Source organism: Wyeomyia smithii, chromosome 1 (genome assembly GCF_029784165.1).
Source record: "Wyeomyia smithii strain HCP4-BCI-WySm-NY-G18 chromosome 1, ASM2978416v1, whole genome shotgun sequence".
In the NCBI taxonomy this organism is placed as follows: Eukaryota; Metazoa; Arthropoda; class Insecta; order Diptera; family Culicidae; genus Wyeomyia; species Wyeomyia smithii.
Genome location: NC_073694.1, coordinates 60,385,393 through 60,409,156, shown reverse-complemented (window position 1 = coordinate 60,409,156; position 23,764 = coordinate 60,385,393). Strand labels below are relative to the sequence as shown.

Genomic DNA, 23,764 nt, shown 5'->3' with positions numbered 1-23,764 from the left:
TTTCAACCCTTCCTATTAGCTTCAGATAATAGTCACTCGGACAGTGATCAGTGATCAGTCCTAAGTATAAGTACTAAGTAGTGAACTCATCGTTGATAGCGAACTGTTACCAGACTACCACATCTTTCGTTCCGATCGAAGTGGTTTTACGAGCGAACTATTGAGAGGCGGTGGTGCACTTATCGCCGTCAAAGTAGTCCATCAATGTAACAATTGCGAACAACTTGAGCAGTCTATGGTTCGCATTAAATTAGCACACCCTTCACTCTATGTTGTAGGAATATATCTTAGACCTTTGTCTACACTAATGCTATCCAGAATGTATGTGACAACGCGACAAACGATGAAATCGTTCTAGTTCCCAGGGCTTCGTTGGCACTTTGACGATGATATAAACGGTTATCCACCCGCGTCATCAGGGCGGGAGGTTTCACTAACTAATTAAATGTCCTACGGTATGAATAGCCTACGGTATGCAAATATTTATTTATTTATTTATTTACACGAAAAATCAACAGACTCTATCTGGCCCTAATGATTGTGTCTCAATATACTTAAAAAGTTACTTCTAATCCTAGTGCGAGGAAGGTGATAGTCGAACCCGGTGGAGACACTGTTGAAAACACGTTGTAGTCCGATGAGAGCTCCGTTTGCCCCATAGTTTGTGCGACGAAAAGGAACTCGTAGAAAAGGGATGTTTCGAACAATTCGGGAATTCACGTTTATGTCGATATTACCCAGAAGTACAGCACAGTCAGTTCGCGCCATGAGGGTGTCGGCAATTACCATAGCGCGCGAAAGATCCCGTCTTACTTGCAAAGTGTCGAGACCGATAAGCTGCGCCCGATTTTCGTAACTTGGCAACTGGTGAGGATCACTCCATGGTAGATGACGAAGAGCGAAACGAACAAATCTTCGTTGAATTGCCTCGATTCTATTAACACCATTGAAGTAATGAGGGTTCCACACTGCCGAACAGTATTCTAGCGTCGAGCGGACTAATGAGCAATACAAGCTTTTTAAACAGGACACGTCTTTAAAATTCTTTGCCATTCTCATAATCAGTCCTAAATTTCGAGAAGCTTTAGCAACAGTGTAGCATATATGCTCCTTGAATGTGAGTTGACCATCGATCCAGACTCCCAAATCCTTCACGCATCCTTCTCGTTTAATTGGTACTGCACCCAAGTGATAGTTGGACATTATAGGCCGCTTTTTCCTGGTCAGCGAAATCACAGAACATTTATCAGAGTTCAAAGTCATCCTATTTATATCACACCATTTAGCAAAATTTTCAAATTCATGTTGTAAATTGAGAGCATCTTCTGAGCATCTGACTTCGGCATATATTTTCATGTCGTCAGCAAAAGATAACCTGGGACCGTTAAGGACGCAATTGACATCATTAAAGTATAAAAGGAAAATTAACGGCCCAAGATGACTACCTTGTGGAATTCCGGAAGCAGCATGGAATTTTTTCGATCGGTTGTCTCCGATTTAAACAGCGATGCGGCGGTCCGCAAGATATGACTGAAGCCAACGTAAAATATTGCCTTCAAAACCCATTCGGTCAAGTTTTGCAATAGCGATGTCGTGGTTGATTTTATCGAAGGCTGCTGACAAATCAGTGTATACAGCGTCTGTTTGAAGCCCTTTCGACATAACATCCATTGCATATGAAGTGAACGTTAAAAGATTTGTCGTCATTGAGCGCTTCGGCATAAATCCATGTTGCGTGTCAGAGATGAGAGGCTTACAGTAGCTAAAAATCGGTTCCATCACGACCAACTCAAATAGTTTCGAGACTGCACACAGAGCGGAGATGCCCCGGTAATTGTCGATGTTCCTCTTGTCCCCTTTCTTGTGAACCGGAAACATGAACGTGAACTTCCATAAAGATGGAAAGTTACCAGTCGAGAGTGAAAGGCGGAATAAATGACGAAGCGGGATTAATACGCCAGTAGCACATCGCTTTAGTAGAACGGCCGGTATGCCGTCAGGGCCGGCCGAGGAAGAAGGCTTCAGTTTAGATAGTGCCGACTGGATCATCGAAACGTCGATGTCGAAATCATTCAAAGACTGTCCATACAGCGGTACGTTGCTTGCGGCGGAAGATACTTCACTCAACGATAGTGATTCATTGCAGAAAACGCTGGAGAATTTTCGAGCAAATAGGCCACATATGTTCTGGAAGTCCGATTCCGTACGTTCATCGTAAAACATCGTTGAAGGTAGTCCCCGCTCTTTACGCTGCTCGTTGACATATTTCCAAAAACCCTTTGGATCCGATTTCAGTTTACTCTGAACGCTGCGTAGATGGTTGGAATGACATTCTCGGCTCATCCGTTTGTAGGTGTAGTTAACCTTTAAGTACTCGTCGCGCAGCGATAATCCTCCAAACTTAGAGTATCTTCTCAAAGCTGCTCGCTTTAAGCGTTTTAGGCGCTGCAATTCACTAGTCTGCCAAGGTAGACGTTTAGATTTAGGTACAACTCGCTTGGGTACGTGGCGATCGATAACATAGCTCATGATGTTCGAAAATACTTGAACTGCTGTGTCGATATTGTCGTTGTCAAGTTCCTCATTCCAATTGATATTCAACAGAATGTTGAGGATACTATCATAGTCCGCTTTATCAAAATCATCAGACAGTATCAACCGTGCAGCAAAAATCCGAAAGAGTAGTCCTGGTCGTAAGATGTAGTGCGGGATGGTGCGTCACGGTTTTTACTAGGGGAGATGCAGCAATGTTTATCCCCGGTGCGCAGTCAACATTGCTGACGAAACATAGATCCAAAATTCTGCCATTCTCGTTATTTATGTGATTGATCTGCCGTAACAGATTAGAGCTATAACAGTCAAGCAAGTTATTGATCCCGTCGTGAAAAGACGACACCATTGGATCAGCAAATAGAAAACCATCCGGACTAGAGCGCCACTTCACACCGGAAAAATTAAAATCTCCAAACACAACTACCTCGTCATTGGGAAGAGCTTGCTCACAAATCGTATTTATCGAATTACAATGGGTGTTGATAAGCGTCGCGTCACGTGTTCTGTCAGGTGGGATGTAGATGGAGCATAGAAAAAGCGAGTAACCAGAAAGCGTCAGTCGAATCCAAACTTGTTCAATACTCGCCCAAGACTTATTCTCGATTAATACTGCCTTGAATCGATGATTAACAGCAATAAGCACTCCTCCTCCAATAGATTTTGTGCTGTTGAGGGGGCAACAACATCATAGTTGTCGCCGAAAATTTGACTCGATAGTGTACGGTCGTTCAGCCATGTTTCGGTGAAAACAATTACATCATAGCTTTCGTCCGAGCAAGCAAGAAAATATTCTTCGATGGAAGTGTTCATGCCGCCCACGTTTTGGTAGCAAATGTGGAGGTCAGAGGATCGAAATTTGCTAGAAGGAAGCTTTTTATCAGCGCTAGCAGACTGAGTTAAGCAGCGATACTTGCCTGCGGGCACGGTTTGGAAACCCTCTTCCAGCACCCCGTAATCAGGACCGGGACGACTCTGATGGCAGGAAACATGTTGAAGGTCGTGACCCTGTTGACGAAACTGGACTGACGCGGGGGTGGAAGGGGCTTCCATCAGGCCATACATGGTGCGTTCCGGCGGTGATGAGACAGGAAGAATAGTGGAAGGTGCGGCGTATAAGCATTCACAAGCGACAGGAGTAGCGTCAGGTATGCTGAAACGTGTGATGAGCCGTTGGTTGTGATCAGGTACATTATATGGATGGTACTTAACTTGAGCGAGAATCCGATGACTCTCGCTGCCCAGTAACCGAGCATTAGATGTAGTTTCAATAATATTGCCGAAATCTATCCGGCCGAGCCTGTTCAAAATTAAATTCACGAACCATAACACCGACGGGCCAGGTAGATGCAGTTAAAGCCAGGTCCTTCAGCCCATTAGGCACCTCCACACGAAACGAAACAAAATTTAGTTTCGAAACATCAGCATCCTTCTTTACCAACAGGAAAGCTTTCGGTTTATCGTTCATTCCCAGACATTCTTGAGCCATTGTGACGATTTCATCAACGGTGTGGCTGGGATCGAGCCGGCTCAAATAGATCCAGAACTGTTGCCTCTCGTCGGGGACTGTTTTGATTTCACGTTGAATGCATCTGGTACCGCAGACAGCCGCCGCAGGAGTGCGCGCTTTAAAACTGCCTTCACGACGACGTTTTGGTGTAGGCTGTTCCACAGACAGCATTTGCGAAAATAGTGGTCTCTGAACAGATGTTAATGGACCGCACGGAAAGTGTTTTTCAATCCGATCTGAGAGATCAGAAACAACAGCATTTAACTTATCAACAGCTGCGCACAAATTGCTGTTGTCCACAGCTGGGACGGCCGGGGCGGGGGGGGTACAGCCACTCGTTGAAGCGGCTCGCACAATCGTCGCACAACCAAAACAGATTATTGGCAAAGGCCGCTATCACATCTAAAGCTGTTCTTTGTAGGCCAGGGATACAAGTACGGTGAAATACTGATCCGCACGCACCGCGACAGGCAACTTTTTCAATCCCGTTGACTGGTGATGAACATTTATTGCAAGCAGCATTGTGCACTTCTAACGAGAATTTCACACAACACAATTCAACTCGAGAATGCCGTATACGAAATTACTTCAGGTAAATCCAATGCGATAACTCCAGAACAAACACACTTAGCCGATGGCCTGTCAAAAATACTTTAAAAATAGTCAAAATTTTACTACTATACAAACATTTAACGGAGAGGTAAAATAAAAACACCTAGGCCGTAACCGTGTTGCCAAATAGTAGCATTCTCAACTCTCCCGATTACGTTGAACATATTGACGCGCCACTTCTACTCCTAAAACTAGACGAACTTCACAAATCTTTCAATTTTAAACTCGACACGCAATTCACTGGACTGGATCTCAACAACGCTTCAGAGAATGCCTCGGAATTCGACTACAAGAAATGTGACACTAACTTGTTAAGCAATGAAATTTCAGCAATCAATCAAACTGTGTCTGTCTTTCTATAACACGCTTTATGGCATTTTCGAGAGACTTGTCATGAAATCGACACATCCTTTTTCGCACGCAAACCTTGGAGGACTTCTAAATTACGTCACCTGCGCAAGGTCCAAAGCAAACAGGCTTTTATTGGGACTCAGAAATCGTCGAATTGCATTCCACCGAATGTAAAGTTCAACGGATATCATTCCAATTCGCAAAATTTTCAGCTTACACCATCGCACGAGGTGCATCTTGCTGAATTTCGCTTTTCTGACAGGGACGTTTTCAAAGCAATGAACAATCTGTATGCTACAAAAGGGCCTGTCTTTGATGGATTGACGCCCTATAGAATAAAGTTTTGTGCAGGCGAATTAGTTACACCGTTAACGATAATTTTCAATCGTTTCCTCGCTTAGTGACCGTAAATGTGGAATACTGTCAGGATGGTTTCAATCCACAAATCAGCAAGCAAAAATTCGTTTAAAACTATCGTGGATAATCTTCATTTGCCGGGAATGTTACTTTTCTCATTTCATTGAAAAAAAAAACCTGTGGCTTGAGCGCATCGAGAACAAAAAAGTTGCAGCAATGCTGCTCCAAGTAAGTCAACGTGTCGTGATTGATTTTATCGCTTCGAAGACAGAAGGAAGCCCAAAAACCTTGAAGACGATGTATTTTAGAAATTGCTCGACGTGGATCCATGTCAAATGCAGGTACAGTTTACTTCAGTTTAGGAGTTACCCGTTGGGCCAAGCGACTGTATGCTTTAAGAATGATTCAAAAACAAAGAACTTGGGTAGGCTAACGGCTCTATTATCGTCAGGTTTTACCTGTTACCGTAAGGGCGGAGGTAAACGATGTCCAAGATTGTTAATTTCTTGCATATTGGTCCTTCATAATGCAGAGTACCTCTCTGCAAAATATTAGTTCTCTATGACTCCATTAACCCCCCGGACGATAATAGGTAAAACCTGACGATAATAGAGCCGATATCCTATATCGATCTTGTTCCTCTTGTCAGTTCCTCAATTAAAATTCACTGAGAAAAGGGGAACGAACCCAAGCCCATTCGCTTGTCAAAGAAGACGCTACTATCACAAACTAACAGACGTAACACTGGAACCTAGCTCCATCGCCACAAAAAATGATCCTAAATTTCCAATGGAAAAACAGTCATCGCGCGATAACACTGTCTGGTGGCTGTCATACAATCTCATATATATTTTGTGGTTCTCAATTTGACACATGCACGAAATCTAGCGCTGGTGTCGAAATACAAGATGCAGCGCGAACATGGCAGCATATGATGCTAGCACAGACAAACAGACGTAACACTGGAGCCTAGCTCCATCGCCACAAAAAAACGTTCATTTCAAATTTTCAATCGAATAACAGTCATCGCGCAAAAACGTCGTCTGGGGCGCTGTCATGCAATCTCATATATATTTTGTAGTTCTCCATTTGACACATGCAGTAACGCTGGCGCTGATGTCGAAATACACGAGGCAGCGCGAACACGACAGCAGATGGTGCTAGTATTACTAACGTAAAGTACTGGAATCATCCAAACGATGATTTTATTGAAAGTTTGTTCGACGTGTTATGTCTGTTAGTCTGTGATGCTAGTGTTACTAGCGTAAAGAACTGATATCATCCGAATGATGATTTTATTGAAAATTTCTTTGAGGTGTTATGTCTGTTAGTCTTTGATACTATCTGGCATCTGCGAAGCCCCTTTTATTTACTTCATAACCAAAATAGGGAACAACCTTATTTCGAGATGGATTGCTTTTTCGAATCTACGCAATTAACCCTCTTTCGATTTTTCATATACTGGATCCTATTGAAATAGCCTTTGCACCGAACAATGTTTTAATTGAAATAAAAAAATTTTATCTCTTTAGGACATAATCATTGTATACAAATTGGTACACATCACTGGAATACTGGCGCCCAATTTAATTGACAAATTATACTCGCTTCTCTTTTTTCACAATCTCAAGCTTATCATTAAGCTTTTATCAGTTGATTATAATCATGTCAATGTTCCGATGTAAAATAGACATTTTTTTTGCGATGGGGCAGCGAAGAGAATATTACAGGATTAAGCGGAGGAATTTGTTCAGGTAGTTATCCTAAAATCTCCTTAAAAAATACTGGCCAAGTTGATCTCAAATACTTTGTAATGCTTGTTGCAATTAGCTATTTGCAGAGCAAAGAATATTTCTAATCACTCCTCCTCCGATCTATCGTTATTATTTAATTTATACACGCATCAATTGAAACCAGGCTTTCGAATACACCAACTCTTTTATCATTTTCGCCTGATGGAACAATTTGCCAGAGCGATCAAGTTAGCTGATGAAAATATCGCAATCGTTCGCTGGGGAAAACTGTTTGGTGCTCAATGTCCTACTGTGCTGTTTCGCAGTATTAATCCTAGGTTCGCTATTATATATTTGCTCTTTTTGAACGGAGGTAGGAAGAATCGATTAGAGTAACATCTGATAACAATTTGTGTCGATCGGAAGGATAGGCTCTGCTCAGAAGTGTGTAGTGTCATTTTTTGCTCTGCCAGCTACTGTGTACCATGATGCAATGTTATCTGGTTTTGTAATTTCGCGTTGACGGCGTTTCTGATATTTGTTTAGTTTCTACAAGCAAACGAGAAAGAAGGAAATATTTTTGCTCATCACGCACATTTTGATAACTACATATGTAAGTTCGCGTAGATGCGAACAGCCTTCATAATCTCTTTTAACACCGTCAACGCGAAATGTTATAATATCAATCTTTACTAGTAGCCAAGCTATGCCAGCAGCATTATTGAGGCAAAGCAAGCGAGATCCTATGACACCCGAGAGCAATTTCATTCTAAAAAGGATTCGTTCGGAACCACAATTAAATTTTAAATTTTTACTCCGTCGAGAACTGAGTAGCTAAAATCTGTGCTCACTCAATCGGAGATGTGTAAGTTATCGTTTTTTCTGTGCACCATGAATCACAGAGCTCTTTTTTGCATTGCGTTTATAAAAGTTCGTGGTTGAGAAAATGGCTATCTTTGATTTTTTTTCTTAAGAGCTGTATCAAATCAAGCAAAACTATGAGTTGCAAGCATATGTAACACGTGTTTACTGCCTACTGGTATCAAGAGCAATATTTTACATCTACACATTTCAACGAAGAGGAGTATTCAGAAGCCTGATTGAAACTCTTGCTCGAAATAAACCAATCCATCATAGTATTCTTCTCATCTCTGCCATGGCCGCCTTTGACTGTCTCGAAAAAAAAACAAAAGCATACCTCGTGCGAGATAAAGGCACGCAAGAAGGTTCCCCTTTAAATTATCTAGTCAATGCGACAATTGACACAGCGCAGCCCGCAATAAATTGTCACACGGTTGCGACTTACTGTAAGTTAAGCTCGAGTATAAAAACATAATGACAGACAATCGGTATCCAATCAGTCCTGGATGGTAATTCAACAAACACGATTACGAGTGCGACACCGTGTTCGACACTTGTCCGAGGTAATTAAATCGGCAGCTAATCGCAATCCCGGTACTCATCGTTTTAGCCTGTCACGTGCCCCGCGTTCTTCTTCAGAACCGTCATACACGCGCGCTTATCAATGACATTTGTAATCCTCCTACAAGCAGTTTGATTATGATGGATTACAGTGGCACTACCGAAGCAGCACAAATTGCGTCAATAAAAATCAAAGGTCCAATACAGGTTTAATTTTAATTTTCACTGGGACCCGAAGTACACCAGACATACATCAAGTTATCTATCAACGTAACTTTTTCTCATCACTAGACTGTTCGGCCTAGATGATTGATTATGGTTAACCGTATCATCCCAGCTCTGCAGGTAGGGTTTCTACTACTCGTAGTGTTGTTCGGCGTCTGTCGGCCAGAGACTTGGCGCTATCCTACGCCGGGTCCGGATGGAAACGTTGGTCAACCCGAAAACTGGGGAGGAAGCTGCGATCTTGGCCGGCGGCAGTCGCCCATTGACATCACCTACAAGGCATCGGTAAAAGGTGCCTACACGGAATTTATCTTTCAAAACTATGATAAGCTGTTTGAGGATGTCTCGCTGGTTAATACTGGCCATACGAGTAAGTAACAGTTTGATTTTATATACTCAAATAAGAAAACCATGAAAACCTATTCCAGTTCAGATCAACCCGTCAGACACTTCCATAGCCATCTACGGTGGCGGTCTGCGTAGCAAATACATCCTCGAGCAGATGCATTTCCACTGGAACTCGGAGCATACAATCGAGAGCACACGGTACGCACTGGAACTCCACCTGGTTCATCGTCACTCTCGGTACGAATCGATCTCCGAAGCGTCAGCCGTCAAAGCCGGCATCGCAGTTCTAGCCGTTTTGTTCTACGTGAACGAACACCCAAATCTGGCGATCGAAGCTATTCTTAATTCGACCGTGCCAGTAAAAACGATAATCGACAAGAAGGTTCCGCTCCGCGGAGAATTTGCTCTGGATGACATGATGCCCAAGAATCGTACGGTTTACTTCCGTTACGATGGTTCGCTGACAACCCCAGTTTGTGCTGAATCGGTTGTGTGGACGGTGTTCCCCGAATCCTTACCAATTTCTATAGGTCAAGCGGAAAGCTTTAAAACTGTTCACGACTTGGATGATAAAGAACTACTGCTGAACTATCGACCTATACAACCGCTGAACGCCCGTGCCTTAGTGTTGGTTTCCGAAACGGAAATCTTAGACAGTGGATCGATTCGTACAGCGGCGTCACACGTCTTGAAGCTGATACTAGGGGCAACCTGGATGATGCTTATATCCCGTTACCGGATTTAGATTTAAAACAAAAATACTTCCAATATTAGACTGATATTTATAGCCGGTTTGGTTTCATACGTGAATAAAAACAAAACTGGTGACACGCGTCCCGTGAATCTAGATAGAAAATCATAAATTAGTGCAATAAAAAGTAATAAAAGCGAAGTACATCGATAGAACTGTCTCGCCATGCAAGACCGACGTATGTACGTGATTCGGTCGGTCACTTCAATAAAATCACCGATAATATTCCTGCCAGCATGATACAGAGCGAATACACTTTTATTTACTGGGGATTGCGTTTCACCAATCCAATGACTTAATCAGTATTTATGGTTTATCCTTTTATTTGACTGCTACTTGTCTCATCGAGGCTGGCAAGATTTGAAGTGTTTTTGGATCATAAAACTACCTGCGATTGTAAGAAAACGCGAATCTCGTCAGCTCGAACTTAAGATCAAAGGTTGACTATGATAAGAGAGAAAAACGATACATCGTGTAAACACTTGCACTGGTCGTTTCCACTTCTAAATCCTTATACAAAACAGAACTACTGTAATAATTTTCTTCTCAACTCTATAAAGTTTGAATTTAAATATATTGAGATAAATATGCTGCTCAGGAAAATACCGACACGCTCGAAAGTTGGTCCCTGGGGCTCATAGCAAAGGATTATTCTAGGGATGCACACAACATCATTGCTGTGATACTGAGATATAATCTCACACGTGATGGATGACGCATAACAAGTTTTAACTGTTATTCACGTTATATTCCAGAGGTTGCTCCTAGTTCCGAACACCAACCGTGTGCAGGAGCTCCGAGACGATTGAATATGTAAAATTACTTCTGACTTCGAAAATATCTACGCCTTAAAAACACTCTTCAGCTCTATGATTAGTAACCTCTTGAAGTATGCTGCACCAATGTGACTCATCAACAAAATCAAAAGCATCTAACGTTCCTTCGTTCGATTTGCTCTGCGTCGTCTTTCATGGTAGAATCCCCTAAACTGGTACAGATAAGCACATTAGCCAAACATAGAGTGTTATCCCAAAAAATATTTGTTTACGACCTTCCAATTGTTACAATAGAATGCAGTTACCAGCTTGAACAATTAAATTTTCCTTGTGCACCATAGTTGTTTACGTAATCAGACGTTTTTTCGGACTTCGACTAACCGAACCTCATATGGTCAGAATTATTATTACATTAGGTTTCAAAGCCCAAATACACACATAGCGTAATGGCGCCTTCTCCATACAAATTAGAAGGCGTGATCGCACCATAAAAAGGCGGGCAAGTAACCCTTTCTTCTTTAAACAAACGAACAGGGAAACTTATTTGCAACAAGTTTAGATACAAGCTACTATAGTAACTCCCGAAATATTTCATACACTATCGAAATATTTCATTTTCCAGTACCTGCTGCACGAACATGTATAAAAAGATAGGGATCGTTCCTAACCACGTGGTTATTATGCGATCAGATTGTCAGATAGCAACGAAACGGGGTAAAGAGAAAAAAAATTAAAAAGCCGGTACCAATTTTATGTCAACCCCCCCCCCCCCCTCTTTCAAAAATGTTGAAAATTGGAGAAGGAAGATAAAAAACGTTCAAGCTTTTTTTCAGTTCAAGTTCAAGTTTAAGTTCAAGTTCAAGTTCAAGTTTAATATTATTGCTTTTCGACAGCGTTTATGCTCAATTTAGCAACAAACGAGTCTAATGATAGTGAGATTGTCGCCAGAAGGCAAGCCAAACAGTTGAAAACAATGATAAAGTGTAATTTTTTAACATTCATTTGAATGCAAGTTAAGAACATCGTAACTTGCATACAAATTTTCATTAAAGATATTTTTTTTTACTTCTCAGTGTTGTGTTTCCATGTTAGGGGCGGCATACAACAGCGTCTGATCCGGAGCGGGTGGCTGAATCATATATGTGGTGCCTCGCTAGCTGTATCTAAAACGGCAGCCCTGTCGCTAGACTAGGTATCGCCATACCGAACATGAATTACTACGAACAATCTAGGTAATAAGAAACGGAATAATGGGCCTGAACCTAGGCGATCGAAAAAGGACAACGATAATTGGAATGTAAGGATTCTACTCAAACCGGCACGAGAAGGTATCCTGCAAACAGTCACTATATTTACACTCAGGCGGAGTGGATTCGGGAACCAATTGAAACTGTTATAATGGGAACCAGTCGTATAGAATCTCTATTGACGCGACGTTAGTGGAGCCGTTGCCAACTACGCTAGGCCCCCGCTTTACTCTCAAATCAGCACCATCATAACGAAGTCACTCAAGCTCCCAGGTTTTACGGACGATATCGACATCATTGGTGTAAACCGTAAAGTGGTAGAGGAGGCCTTCGGACCTCTCAAGAGGAAAGCTGCGAGCGTTGGGCTTGTCATAAATTCTGCCAAAACGAAGTACATGGTGGCTGGTAGAGGACGTGGTGACTCGTCGGATGTTGGTGCTGCGGTGGTTATATATGGAAAATCATTTGAAGTAGTCGACGAATTTATTCACCTGGGTACTGTAACGAAACTATATTTATGCAGGAATCCCGATAGAGGCCGTCGAGTTCGGGATAGACCCAGCACTCGGTGGATGTGTGATCTCGACGAGGATGACCGCGTAATAGGTGTTAAAGGTGACTGGAGGATAGCAGTCCAAAACCGAGTGACATGGCGACGTATTCTGGATTCGGCAAAGGATCGATGATCGATCTGTCACCGCAAAAGTGAAGTGAAGTAGGTAAAATAAAAGCGATCATGACATGGCTGCGCATTAACACGAGCAATCCGATGATAGAAAAACAGTAAAACAAAAAAAAATTAGGAAAACGTAGAAAACCAGCGAACGGACAAAATATATTTTAAAATCCCACTTAATAAAACACACAATAAAAGACAATAGATACAGTCATACCCCAATATAAGGCAACTTTATTTTTTATTTCGTTACGTTATATCGAGTTACGTTTTATCGAAGCACGGAATTTTTTTTTTTCATTGATGAAAAATTCTTAATGATTACTCCAAGGTGCGCAAAAACTTTTTCCCTTCACCTAGCAGTATACATAAACCTGTTTTATGCCCCTTTAAGACAAGTTTCGTAGACAGACATAACCAATCACAAAGCATTGAAAAAAAACATGCCAATTTGCCCCAATTTTACGGTACTTATTGGTTTCAAAACTCACTAGAAACATTTATTCGGAACATTATACACCCCCGAAATAATTGTTGTACTCTAATTTTAAGAAAGTTAAAAAAGTAATGTAATATCGAGGTAAAAGTTACGTTATATCGAGTTACGTTGTATCGAGGTTGCCTTGTATCGAGGTATGACTGTAATAGGAAAAGCTTGAAACAATAAAATAATGAGAAAAAACATTATATGTTTATGTTTATGTTTATGTTTATGTTTATGTTTATGTTTATGTTTATGTTTATGTTTATGTTTATGTTTATGTTTATGTTTATGTTTATGTTTATGTTTATGTTTATGTTTATGTTTATGTTTATGTTTATGTTTATGTTTATGTTTATGTTTATGTTTATGTTTATGTTTATGTTTATGTTTATGTTTATGTTTATGTTTATGTTTATGTTTATGTTTATGTTTATGTTTATGTTTATGTTTATGTTTATGTTTATGTTTATGTTGATGTTTATGTTGATGTTTATGTTTATGTTTATGTTTATGTTTATGTTTATGTTTATGTTTATGTTTATGTTTATGTTTATGTTTATGTTTATGTTTATGTTTATGTTTATGTTTATGTTTATGTTTATGTTTATGTTTATGTTTATGTTTATGTTTATGTTCATGTTTATGTTTATGTTTATGTTTATGTTTATGTTGATGTTTATGTTTATGTTTATGTTTATGTTCATGTTTATGTTTATGTTTATGTTTATGTTCATGTTTATGTTTATGTTTATGTTTATGTTTATGTTTATGTTTATGTTTATGTTTATGTTTATGTTTATGTTTATGTTTATGTTTATGTTTATGTTTATGTTTATGTTTATGTTTATGTTTATGTTTATGTTTATGTTTATGTTTATGTTTATGTTTATGTTTATGTTTATGTTTATGTTTATGTTTATGTTTATGTTTATGTTTATGTTTATGTTTATGTTTATGTTTATGTTTATGTTTATGTTTATGTTTATGTTTATGTTTATGTTTATGTTTATGTTTATGTTTATGTTTATGTTTATGTTTATGTTTATGTTTATGTTTATGTTTATGTTTATGTTTATGTTTATGTTTATGTTTATGTTTATGTTTATGTTTATGTTTATGTTTATGTTTATGTTTATGTTTATGTTTATGTTTATGTTTATGTTTATGTTTATGTTTATGTTTATGTTTATGTTTAATTTTTTTAGCCCCATCTGACTTCCACTAAATTAACTAAATTAACTAAATTAGCTCAAATAAACTTCACAAAAAAACAAAATTATTTTGCCTAAAAAAATTTAAAGTTACGTAGACAAGAATCCAAAGAATATTATAAGCCGCAGTAATCAAAAGAACGCAAACGCAGAAAGACACACAAAAAAGAGAGAGGAAATTGTTAATATACTACGTCAACGATATACTATGAATATCAAAAAACATGCAAAACCAGAACACCAATAAAGTAGAAGATCGACGAAAAAGATATTCAGAAAAAAAACTGAAAACAAGATAAATAACATATTTAATTTGAAATCAAAAGCCCATGGACGTGATTATTTTATAAATTTTGTTGGTTAATTTGTATAATTGATTTGCCATATAGAGACACATAGATGTTCATACATTTTGGTTCTCAATCCATCTGTTAGAATAAAAAAATATGAAAATATATATAAAATATGAGTTAAATAAACTTGCATTTGCATTTTGATTACTAAAGTTCGCGTATGTGAATGAATTATCAGAAAGTGCCATTTTAGTACTCGTGAAAATGCTGGAATATTTCGATGCAAAGATCGATTAAAATATGATACAAAGTCATGTCTGTCCAAAAAAATGTTGTAAAAGTGATTAGTTAGTGTTTATGTATCAGTAATTCACTACAAGCAGTTTGTTAGTTTTAGCACCCAATCTGTTTTATTTGACATTACGAAAAGATTGAAAAGTTTATTTCGTGCTAATCATTCAAACAAATTAGCAAACTACTCATCAAATGCTCAGTCGTTGAAACCGTTGTTGAGTTTAGTACAAAAATTATATGTAAATCGCTTGCTAGACAAACCACCGTTTTCAACAGATTGAAAACACCAGAAAAAGTTTGTAGAGTTGAGTAGAAAAAATAGCTTTATATACACATAATTATATAAATACAAAAAAAAACGCGAAGCGAACGTAACGTAAAATGAAAATTTTGATAATATAAGATTGACGTAATACTTCACAAATCATATGAAAAAAAAGATCGCGAAATCGTACATCATTTCAAGTGGAACAACATTTCAGCAAAATGTTAAAGGGCACGCTGTTTTCGGTATACAAGGACGGACACCAGCCTGGTCGAAATGTTCTAAAGCAACATCCTTCAAAAAAATTTGTTGGTTAAATTTTTGACCTGCAATTTCAAACTGTTACGAAGCACAGTTGTTGATTCGATGAAATTTCACAATTGCGAAGATAATTATCAATGATTATCAATTTAAAATAAACATTTATTTTCCTTCCACTTGAAGGTACATGCATAATCGAGTCGATTAGCTGATCAACCAAAAAGGACAAAGTCGACACTATTTAACACGATAACATAACTGTCAACAACTGAACGATAAAACATATGCGGTAGCGCCTACAGGTAGGCTGCTGAAAATCCCAACTGTTCGAATTCGAACAATTTGAACTAAACGGAATAAAACGCAGTTTATTTCTTTCCCTTCTTTTTCTTCTTCTGGCCATCAGGCCAAGCAAAACCACGAGACTTAAGCACATCCTACAAAAAATGTTAAACGATCTAATTTTTTTATGACTCATCGAACACAATCCATACAACAACTAACCTGTATGTTATGACACACGTAATAGGCATTCTCCATCGCAGCCTCACTGAACAGATCACCCTGGAACTTGGACGACTTTCCACCTTTGCCTTTTCCTTTCTTTCCTTTGCCCTTCTTTGGCTTAACTTCCGGTTCCTCTTCGTCGACTTCATCGTCGTCCCCGGTGCCGCCTGCTCCGCCAGCGGATGAGCCTTTGTCGGCGGAATCTTTTCCACCGGCTTTGACGGCGGGTGCTTTTTTCTTGCCTTTCCCGGGCATTTTATTTGGCCGTAATCGCTACAAAGTTACAAAACATTTTTCTGTTCTCTGTTATTTATTATGGTGTGCGGATCCGGGAACGTATCGATGTAACAACACACGGTAGCGATGGTTGGAAACTGTTGTTTTTGGAGTTGCTAAGGAGGTTTGCTTGAGGGTACACGATGGTTGTAACACTCATGAAAAAGTAAGCGACCAGTTCAACAGTTAAAAGTAAAAATTCATGTTATGCCGAACTAATTTATTGAGGGGTTCGAATAAAATCTTCTGGGTTGCAATTCTTTCGGGCTTAAGCTATGGAAACAGTTTAGTGATTCTGCCGTTTGAAACCAATCTAGCATATGCACAAACTGAAGCAATCATAGACAACATCTCAGCATTTATTTGATTTTGTACAGTAATCAGCTTAAACATGGATTTATTTTGAGCCAAGTTTTATCACAAATATGGCTTGAATTGTCATCGAATGACGACCATAATGGATTATTAGGATTAAATTAGCTGCACTAATGGTAAGTTTTTATTGTTTTTGTTCTTTTTTTATCTACGTGCGATGGGTAAATTAGATCAACAAAATGGGAGCTGGAGTCAATAACGAGCAACAGGTTGTTCACCAAGATGTGCCATGCCAGGAATGTTTGAAAAATGTGTATTTGGTATTATACAAAAAAAAAAAAAACAAAAAAAAAACAGTTAATGGTCATTGGTGGAATGAAGCTGCAATGCGCGTACTATACTTTACTAGATGTTGATGATGAAACGGTCAAAGTTGACGTTCTCGATCCGAAGTTACTGTGAAAAAGAAAAAGCAACATGATAGTTTTGACCTGGGAGCAGCGTTGCCAGGTCATTTTTTCAAAAATCTGGAAAAGGCAAAATAAAAATCTGGAAAAAATCTGGCAGTCATTTCGTGGGGTGAAAGGTTAATTTTTCGAATAAAAATCTTGGGGTACGCAAAAATTGAGGTGACAAAATAGCAAAATTTCGCGCCAAAATTGAAGTGATGACCTTTTTGCGGAACAGAGAAAATAAAATCTGGATAAAATCTGGATCATCTATGAAAAATCTGGATAATTGGACATCAAAGCTGTCTACCTGGATACATGTTCAAAAATCTGGATAATCCAGCTAAATCTGGATACCTGGCAACGCTGCCTGGGAGGAAAAAACGGATACGAAACTGTGTAAGTGTCAAAATGAACCAGAATGAGCTGTCATCGACTGTCAATTTGAACCAAGGAAAAAAAGCATGTTTTTGCGATGAGTATTGTTATAACTGATACTTTTCAGTTGCACGAAAAAATATTCATCGCAAACAGTTTTCGCATTCATTGTCATTTCACAAAATATTTTGGTTTGTTTTTACGTAAAATAATAAATTTCATAAGCTTTTAGTAATAATCATGCTAGCGTACTTCGATTATTAAACTTGCGCTTCTCTGGATTTGAGGCTTTGGTTACAATTTCGAACATACTTCACAACGGTCGAACTCAAAACTCTGAAAAAACTTATATACAACGGCAAATTGAAAAAAAAAACACAGACTCGAAAAATTAGTCTGTAAAATTTGCACATTGTTCGCGTTGAAAAAGATTTTGAAGGCTGTTCGCACTTATGTGAGCTCTCATATGTAATTGTCAAAATGTGCGTGATGACAAAAGCAAAAATATTTCCTTCCTTCTTTTTCGCACGCAAAAACTAAACAAATATCAGCAACACCGTCAACGCGAATTCCCGATGTTACTAAAAACTTCGTTTGAGTCATGCATGCGTTACAGCAAGAAGATAGTAACACGCTATCAGGAAACGACGCATGTGCGTGTTCTCTGTTTTGAGTGTAGTATTCGTGTCTCCCTCCCAGGTTTTGACCCGTTTTCTTATGTGGTCGATGGTTCCTAAGGGCATCTTCAGCGATGGTCTATTTTTGAAACAAGTTTATACTAGACTTACACCGGCGAAACCTGAATAGAACCAACTTTTCGTTCTCCGCACCGGTGTTGTAAATCTTGTTGTTTTAAACCGCTGACATCTGTCACACTGTCAACATTTCAATACCCCATGCTATCAGTTTATGAGGCTTGTTATAATAAAAAACACTCAATATTTAACGAACGGAAATTCGATCATTTTTACGCACATTAAACGATTACTTTGGCAAGACGCTTTATATCCACAAGACTTCATGGATTTGACGGTATGCCCCGAGCGTCAGTGACATTTCTCAGGATGGTTTGGTATGATCGAAAAATTTCTGCTACAAGTAGGGCTTCGGAGGATAGCGAAAAATATTTGATCGCGTAGATGTTCATCTTCCGTTTTCGTTTCATCAATCTTTCAGAATCTTGCAGTTCTTCAAACTTGGGTTCGGTTTTGAGGATATTTAAACAAGCCTGCATTTCTTCGAGGAACATTTTTCTGGCCTCTTAAGGTCTCTTCTAGTCCACTACAATTAAGGCGATTAAAAAATAGCCAACATATTCGTCATCCTGGTGGCTGATGTTGCTAACCAAGTAGTTGGACCTATGGTTATGGTCTTCCAGAAATAACCCTTTTGTAGGTCGGTTTCCTTGAAGCCAAAAACGACAAACCTGTTCATTTTCTTCGCCTGTTCATTTTCTTCGCAAAACGTTTACAGTCCCTCTACAATTATGGGTCAGTCAACGTGTTGTCTGAATGTTGAAAAATGTATATAAAATCGGAAAAATTATCAACTACGAATGTTTTACTATCTATCTCTTTGTTCTGATGTGTACTTTCGATCAACAATTAGTTTCACTGCAGTTGATGCGTGTAAATCGGTTGGGAAGAAAAATATCACTTACATAGCCAGAGACACAATTATGGGTCACTTTTGGCATTCGAAATCATTTACACTATAAAATCATCAAATTACATAACGCAATTTATTTTATTGTTATAAAGCTTGATAATAAGTTATTTTATTCAGTCTTGTTGCATAATCATGTAAAAGTAATAAAAATAGCCAAAATATGGACTGACCAACAATTGTGTACCGCAAGATGTAACATTACTACAATTATGGGTCACTTCACTTATTGCACCGAGCAGAATTATAGTTTTTAGTGACAGTTTCAGCTTTTAATCATTTTAATCGTATGAATGAGGTTACAAGTGAATTGCAAAAAATACCACTGCTAATGAAAATTGTTCAGTTTCGTGAGAATAGACGTATTTGCGTGAAAGTGACCCATAACTGTGGAGGGACTGTATATGGAAATAGCTAAAAATGAGGTATTCAATTAAAATATGACATTTTACCCACCTATTGGTAGCGTACAAAGGGTTTTAGAACGATCTATTTCTTGTTCCAAAAAGTGACTAAAATAGACCAAAACGTATAACAGTTTCATTTTTTTTATCAATTTAGATTTGGTATAAAACAAAATTTACACCACCGGTGCCTCAGTGAGTTTGAGTTTGTTCCAAAAAAATAGAACAAAATAACGATTTGGACCACCGCTGAAGATGCCTTAAAGATGTAGAACCGATTGAAAAGGGACAACAATTACCTTTAGGAAAGTTCACAGCCCGAAATTTGGGACTTCTGAAAATAGGACTGATATACATTTTTTGTTTGAAGATTGAGGGCTCGTCGAAAGCTTCCTTTCACATAAAATAGAAAAAATTGAGTGTCCCTATCGATAAAACTCTGCCGGCCATCATTCAACCATTCATCAACGAACTCCTGGAAATGGACACCAACATAAGTAATTCTTATAGCAGAGAAGAATTGTGATTTGCAATTATGCGTTGACATGATAAGAGCGAACCAAGGTATACCAAGACTGGACCACGGATTAAGATCGCTATCCTTGACGTTTGGAAGACAGAACTTGATAGTTTCCTGAATTTCTTAGCTACCACATATTGAAGATCTTGAGACCGTTCCGCCAAGAACAAATTACAGCGACCAAGATATTACTAGAAGGTTGCGACAATAGAAGAGAGAAACGCTAGACGGCGGTCAAAACTGATCTCCACCGGTGATATTGTACCTTCGAGAATTTTTCTACCTTCGAACCAACTATTCACTAATTCCTTAAACGAGAAGTTTCCCGGATAAAAATGGTTCCAGGAATCTGGAAACCCGTATCATCGACATGCCTCGCATCAGAAGTAGTGCTGCGGTTATCCGATGCTCGGATCACGGATGTGTAAACGAATACTATTCGGATGTCCGGATATCCGGATACGGATAATCGAATAGTCGGATATCCGGATTTTTTCTTCTGTCTTTTAGGCCCGTTCGAATGCAATGTAACGCGAAAAATGACTTTTTCCACAATCCCCCATCTCCTCGTAAGTAAATATTTACATAATTCTCATTAAACTATGTTCGGATACAATAGACGGATATCCGGATATCCGACTATCCGAAAATCCGGATATCCTGTCGGATAATATCCGAATATCCGGTTGATCCAGATTTTGGATATTTGTCGGATATCCGAGGTTGAATATCCGGATATTTTAATCCGGATAGTCCCAGCACTAATCAGAAGAGGTGGAGAATGTTACCGGACACGGATAATGTGCAATCGACGTGCAAATCGGATGACGCAAATCGTACCCAGACGTCATTCCTGATCTGAAACCTCCGCGGCGTTTTTTTAAGAACCAGCAGACCTACGGTTTGTTATAGCGATTTGAGATGAGCACTGATTTGATTCTTGATGATAATAATTTCTGTCGAAGTAATTTACGTATACAAATAAACTGTTTTTGTACTTGATAAGAAGAGGGAATGTGGTAGACGTTTCTATTCATTTTCTTCGTGTTTCAACTCAATGTTTTTCTATTGAATATAAGTAATTTTGTTTTTTCAGCTTGATTGATTTCGATTTCGTGTTAATCAACGTATTTTTTTAATGTATGCTATTCAACATTGAACAACTAGTGACTCTGGGTTCCAAGTGCCTAACCGAACTTGTGTGATGTTAGTAAAAAGAAGTAATATTTAAAATTTCGCATTATTTTTATTCTGAACAAATAAAGTAATCATTACATTACACTAGTGTTACAAATTATGGACAATCTTATTACTGAGAGATACAAAAAAGCTTATCATGCTAGTTGACTTATTTTACTTATAAATACTGTAAAACGACTCTAGTTTCTGAGCGATTTCAATGGAAGTGCGAATCATTTCGTTTTCAAACAACAAAATTATTGTTGCTTTATTATACACATAAGCTGATTGATTTTTCATCGTGATGTCAAATGAGAACGAATTTAGAATGGAAAGGATAAGGCAAAAAGGAATTATTCCTTGTTTCGACCCTTTCGTACTTTCCACCTTTTCTTGCATAGCGTGATTTCGCGTGCACCCACGTGTAGGAACTGGAGGAAGTATATTTTATTAGTATGTGGGTTACCTGTGGTGTATGGCTTATCCTGCGCGGGGTTGTATCGTTTTTTGTTTATCCTATTTTAGCGTAAAATAGATAGGCTCGTTTTTTAGAGGAAGATTGTGTTAGTGTTAAAAGCGTGGAGGTAGATAATGCTCACCAACGCAATGTATTCAAATTAATAGGTTGCTTGGAGTTGCTGAAAATCTGTTCAAAGAATGTGTTAGAGAATGCTACCAACACAATGCATTCAAATTTATATCTTTGTATTGGAGGGAAAAAATTGTATCAAGGATAGGAAAATAGAAAAGTAGTAGTTGTAATTTTACCCCCTAAGATGTGATTTTGTATAAACTTTTTTACTATATAAGCTAAGTTTTTTGAGAATAGAAATCAGTATCAGTTGAAAATTGAGACTCACTTGTTTTCCTGTTTCAAGGATTACATATCAAACTCCTTCTAAGTAAAAGCGGTTTTCCTGTGCTAAGGAAAATTTTTGTTGACCCGTTCCTGTTCCAAGGAACGTATAAAGAGCGTTTACATTTTGGTGGCTCCAGAGAGAAGCAGGACGAAAGTTGCATTAAGAAAAGCGAACGTCCAACGTGTTGGGTGAGATTGACCACACGTAAATAAGCACCGTGTTAGTTGAAATCTGCACGTGTAGCTGAATGAACGGTGTGTTGGCGCCAATGAGACCAACAAAAGTGAATTATCACAAAACAGGCGTAGGCGACTAAACGCTTAAACGCAAACTAAAAAGTGTTCCATCTGGACTGGCATCATCGGCCGGTAGAAGAATAGGATTTCCAGCAGACAGCTGGTTGAGAAACACCGACGGATGGTCGCGACGGATGGTCGCGAGGACTAAACTCGCTGACGGACGGTCGGCAGAAAATCAATCATCAACGGACGGTCGGTGCGAAAACTACGAAAGACGGTGACTGACGGTCGGCGGTAAATTAGACACTGACGGACGGTCGGTGTAAAATAGAAAGAAAACCAATTTCCGACGGACGGTCGGTATCACGGGGATAAAAAACTACTGACGGACGGTCGGTGGAAACCAAAATCACTGACGGACGGTCGGTGTGAATAAGGAAAAGTCTGGTAAGAATAACCTCAGAATAGAAATGGCAGGGAAAAATTATTTTATAGTAAACAAAAATGGTCACTGTCGCCTTTGTGATCGTAAGGACGAGGTCGAAACATTGGTAGCCTGTGACGAGTGTGACCGTTGGTTTCACCTGAGCTGTGCCAAGCTCTCACAGGCTCCCAAAACTTCTGAAAGGTGGATCTGTCTAAAATGTACAGATCAAGAATTAGAATTTAACAAGATCAAGCGATCTTCAACCCCCTCGCAGGATATGGGGGATTTAAGTAGAATGTTTGCGAGGCAATCCCTTATGGATTTGCCATATTTCGACGGCTCTTACAAGGTGTGGTGATTTTTGAACAGACCACACTAGCAGATTTTTATGAGTGATTAAACCACGAGAAAATGTGGCCACTATTCTCTTAGCGGAGAAGAATGTTAATCAAAATTTCCCCAACAACTACAACCACGCGCCTAAAAGACTAAAAATAATGGAGGGTAAATTAAACAAAGACGAACAATCGAATGAATGGGCAATTAATACATGGTTATGAGAACAAAGAATATATAAGAAAACTACGTTCGGAAGAGTTCAAACAAGATTTACCTAGAGTCAACTATTTGCCCCATTTCGTCGTCTTGAATGAAAACAAATTACCTCCAAAACCACGAATATCCGCTTGGTTTAATTGCTAACCTGAAAATACATGGGAAAATATTCAACATTATATACATGGACTAATGCCTTAGTTTATTATGAATACGAAATTGCATTGTACGACTATGTCGCTACTGTTGATCTAGAAAATAATGAAATAACTTTGAAGCATAGATTAATTTGTACTTATTCACACGGAAAATGTTTAGATTCTGAAGTTGGATACACGACGTGGGACATAAACATAAACGACCGTTGTGAAAATACAGAATTTGAGGTAATATACGAAGGCATGGTTAACAAAACTTTAGATAATAATCGAAACGAAATCAGTGGGAGGTACCAAGCCATATACAGCACTATATCTAATACGCATTTATTTTCTATAAAAACGAAAGATACAACAAAAATTTGTGGATATAATGGTTATAAAACATATCATCCTAGAATTTTTATATTGGAAGAGACAGAAAGCAAGTCTCCTTTTAGTCGCAAGCCAACAAACAAACATTATG

General features: G+C 38.7%; 2 protein-coding genes across 2 annotated transcripts; one reads left to right on the top strand and one right to left on the bottom strand.

The window, feature by feature from the left end:
• The first annotated feature begins 8,269 nt into the window (after positions 1-8,269).
• Positions 8,270-10,076, top strand: LOC129716776 (putative carbonic anhydrase 3). Its single transcript, XM_055666614.1, has 4 exons — positions 8,270-8,420; positions 8,475-8,537; positions 8,873-9,130; positions 9,189-10,076. The coding sequence occupies exons 1-4, from the start codon at positions 8,270-8,272 to the stop codon at positions 9,851-9,853; spliced, it is 1,137 nt and encodes a 378-aa protein (XP_055522589.1). The 3' UTR covers positions 9,854-10,076.
• Positions 10,077-15,507: 5,431 nt separating this feature from the next.
• Positions 15,508-16,231, bottom strand: LOC129717559 (small lysine-rich protein 1). The gene is made up of 2 exons (XM_055667547.1): positions 15,871-16,231; positions 15,508-15,803 (listed from the first exon to the last, which is right to left on the bottom strand). The coding sequence occupies exons 1-2, from the start codon at positions 16,126-16,128 to the stop codon at positions 15,735-15,737; spliced, it is 327 nt and encodes a 108-aa protein (XP_055523522.1). The 5' UTR covers positions 16,129-16,231; the 3' UTR covers positions 15,508-15,734.
• Between the last annotated feature and the right edge of the window lie 7,533 nt (positions 16,232-23,764).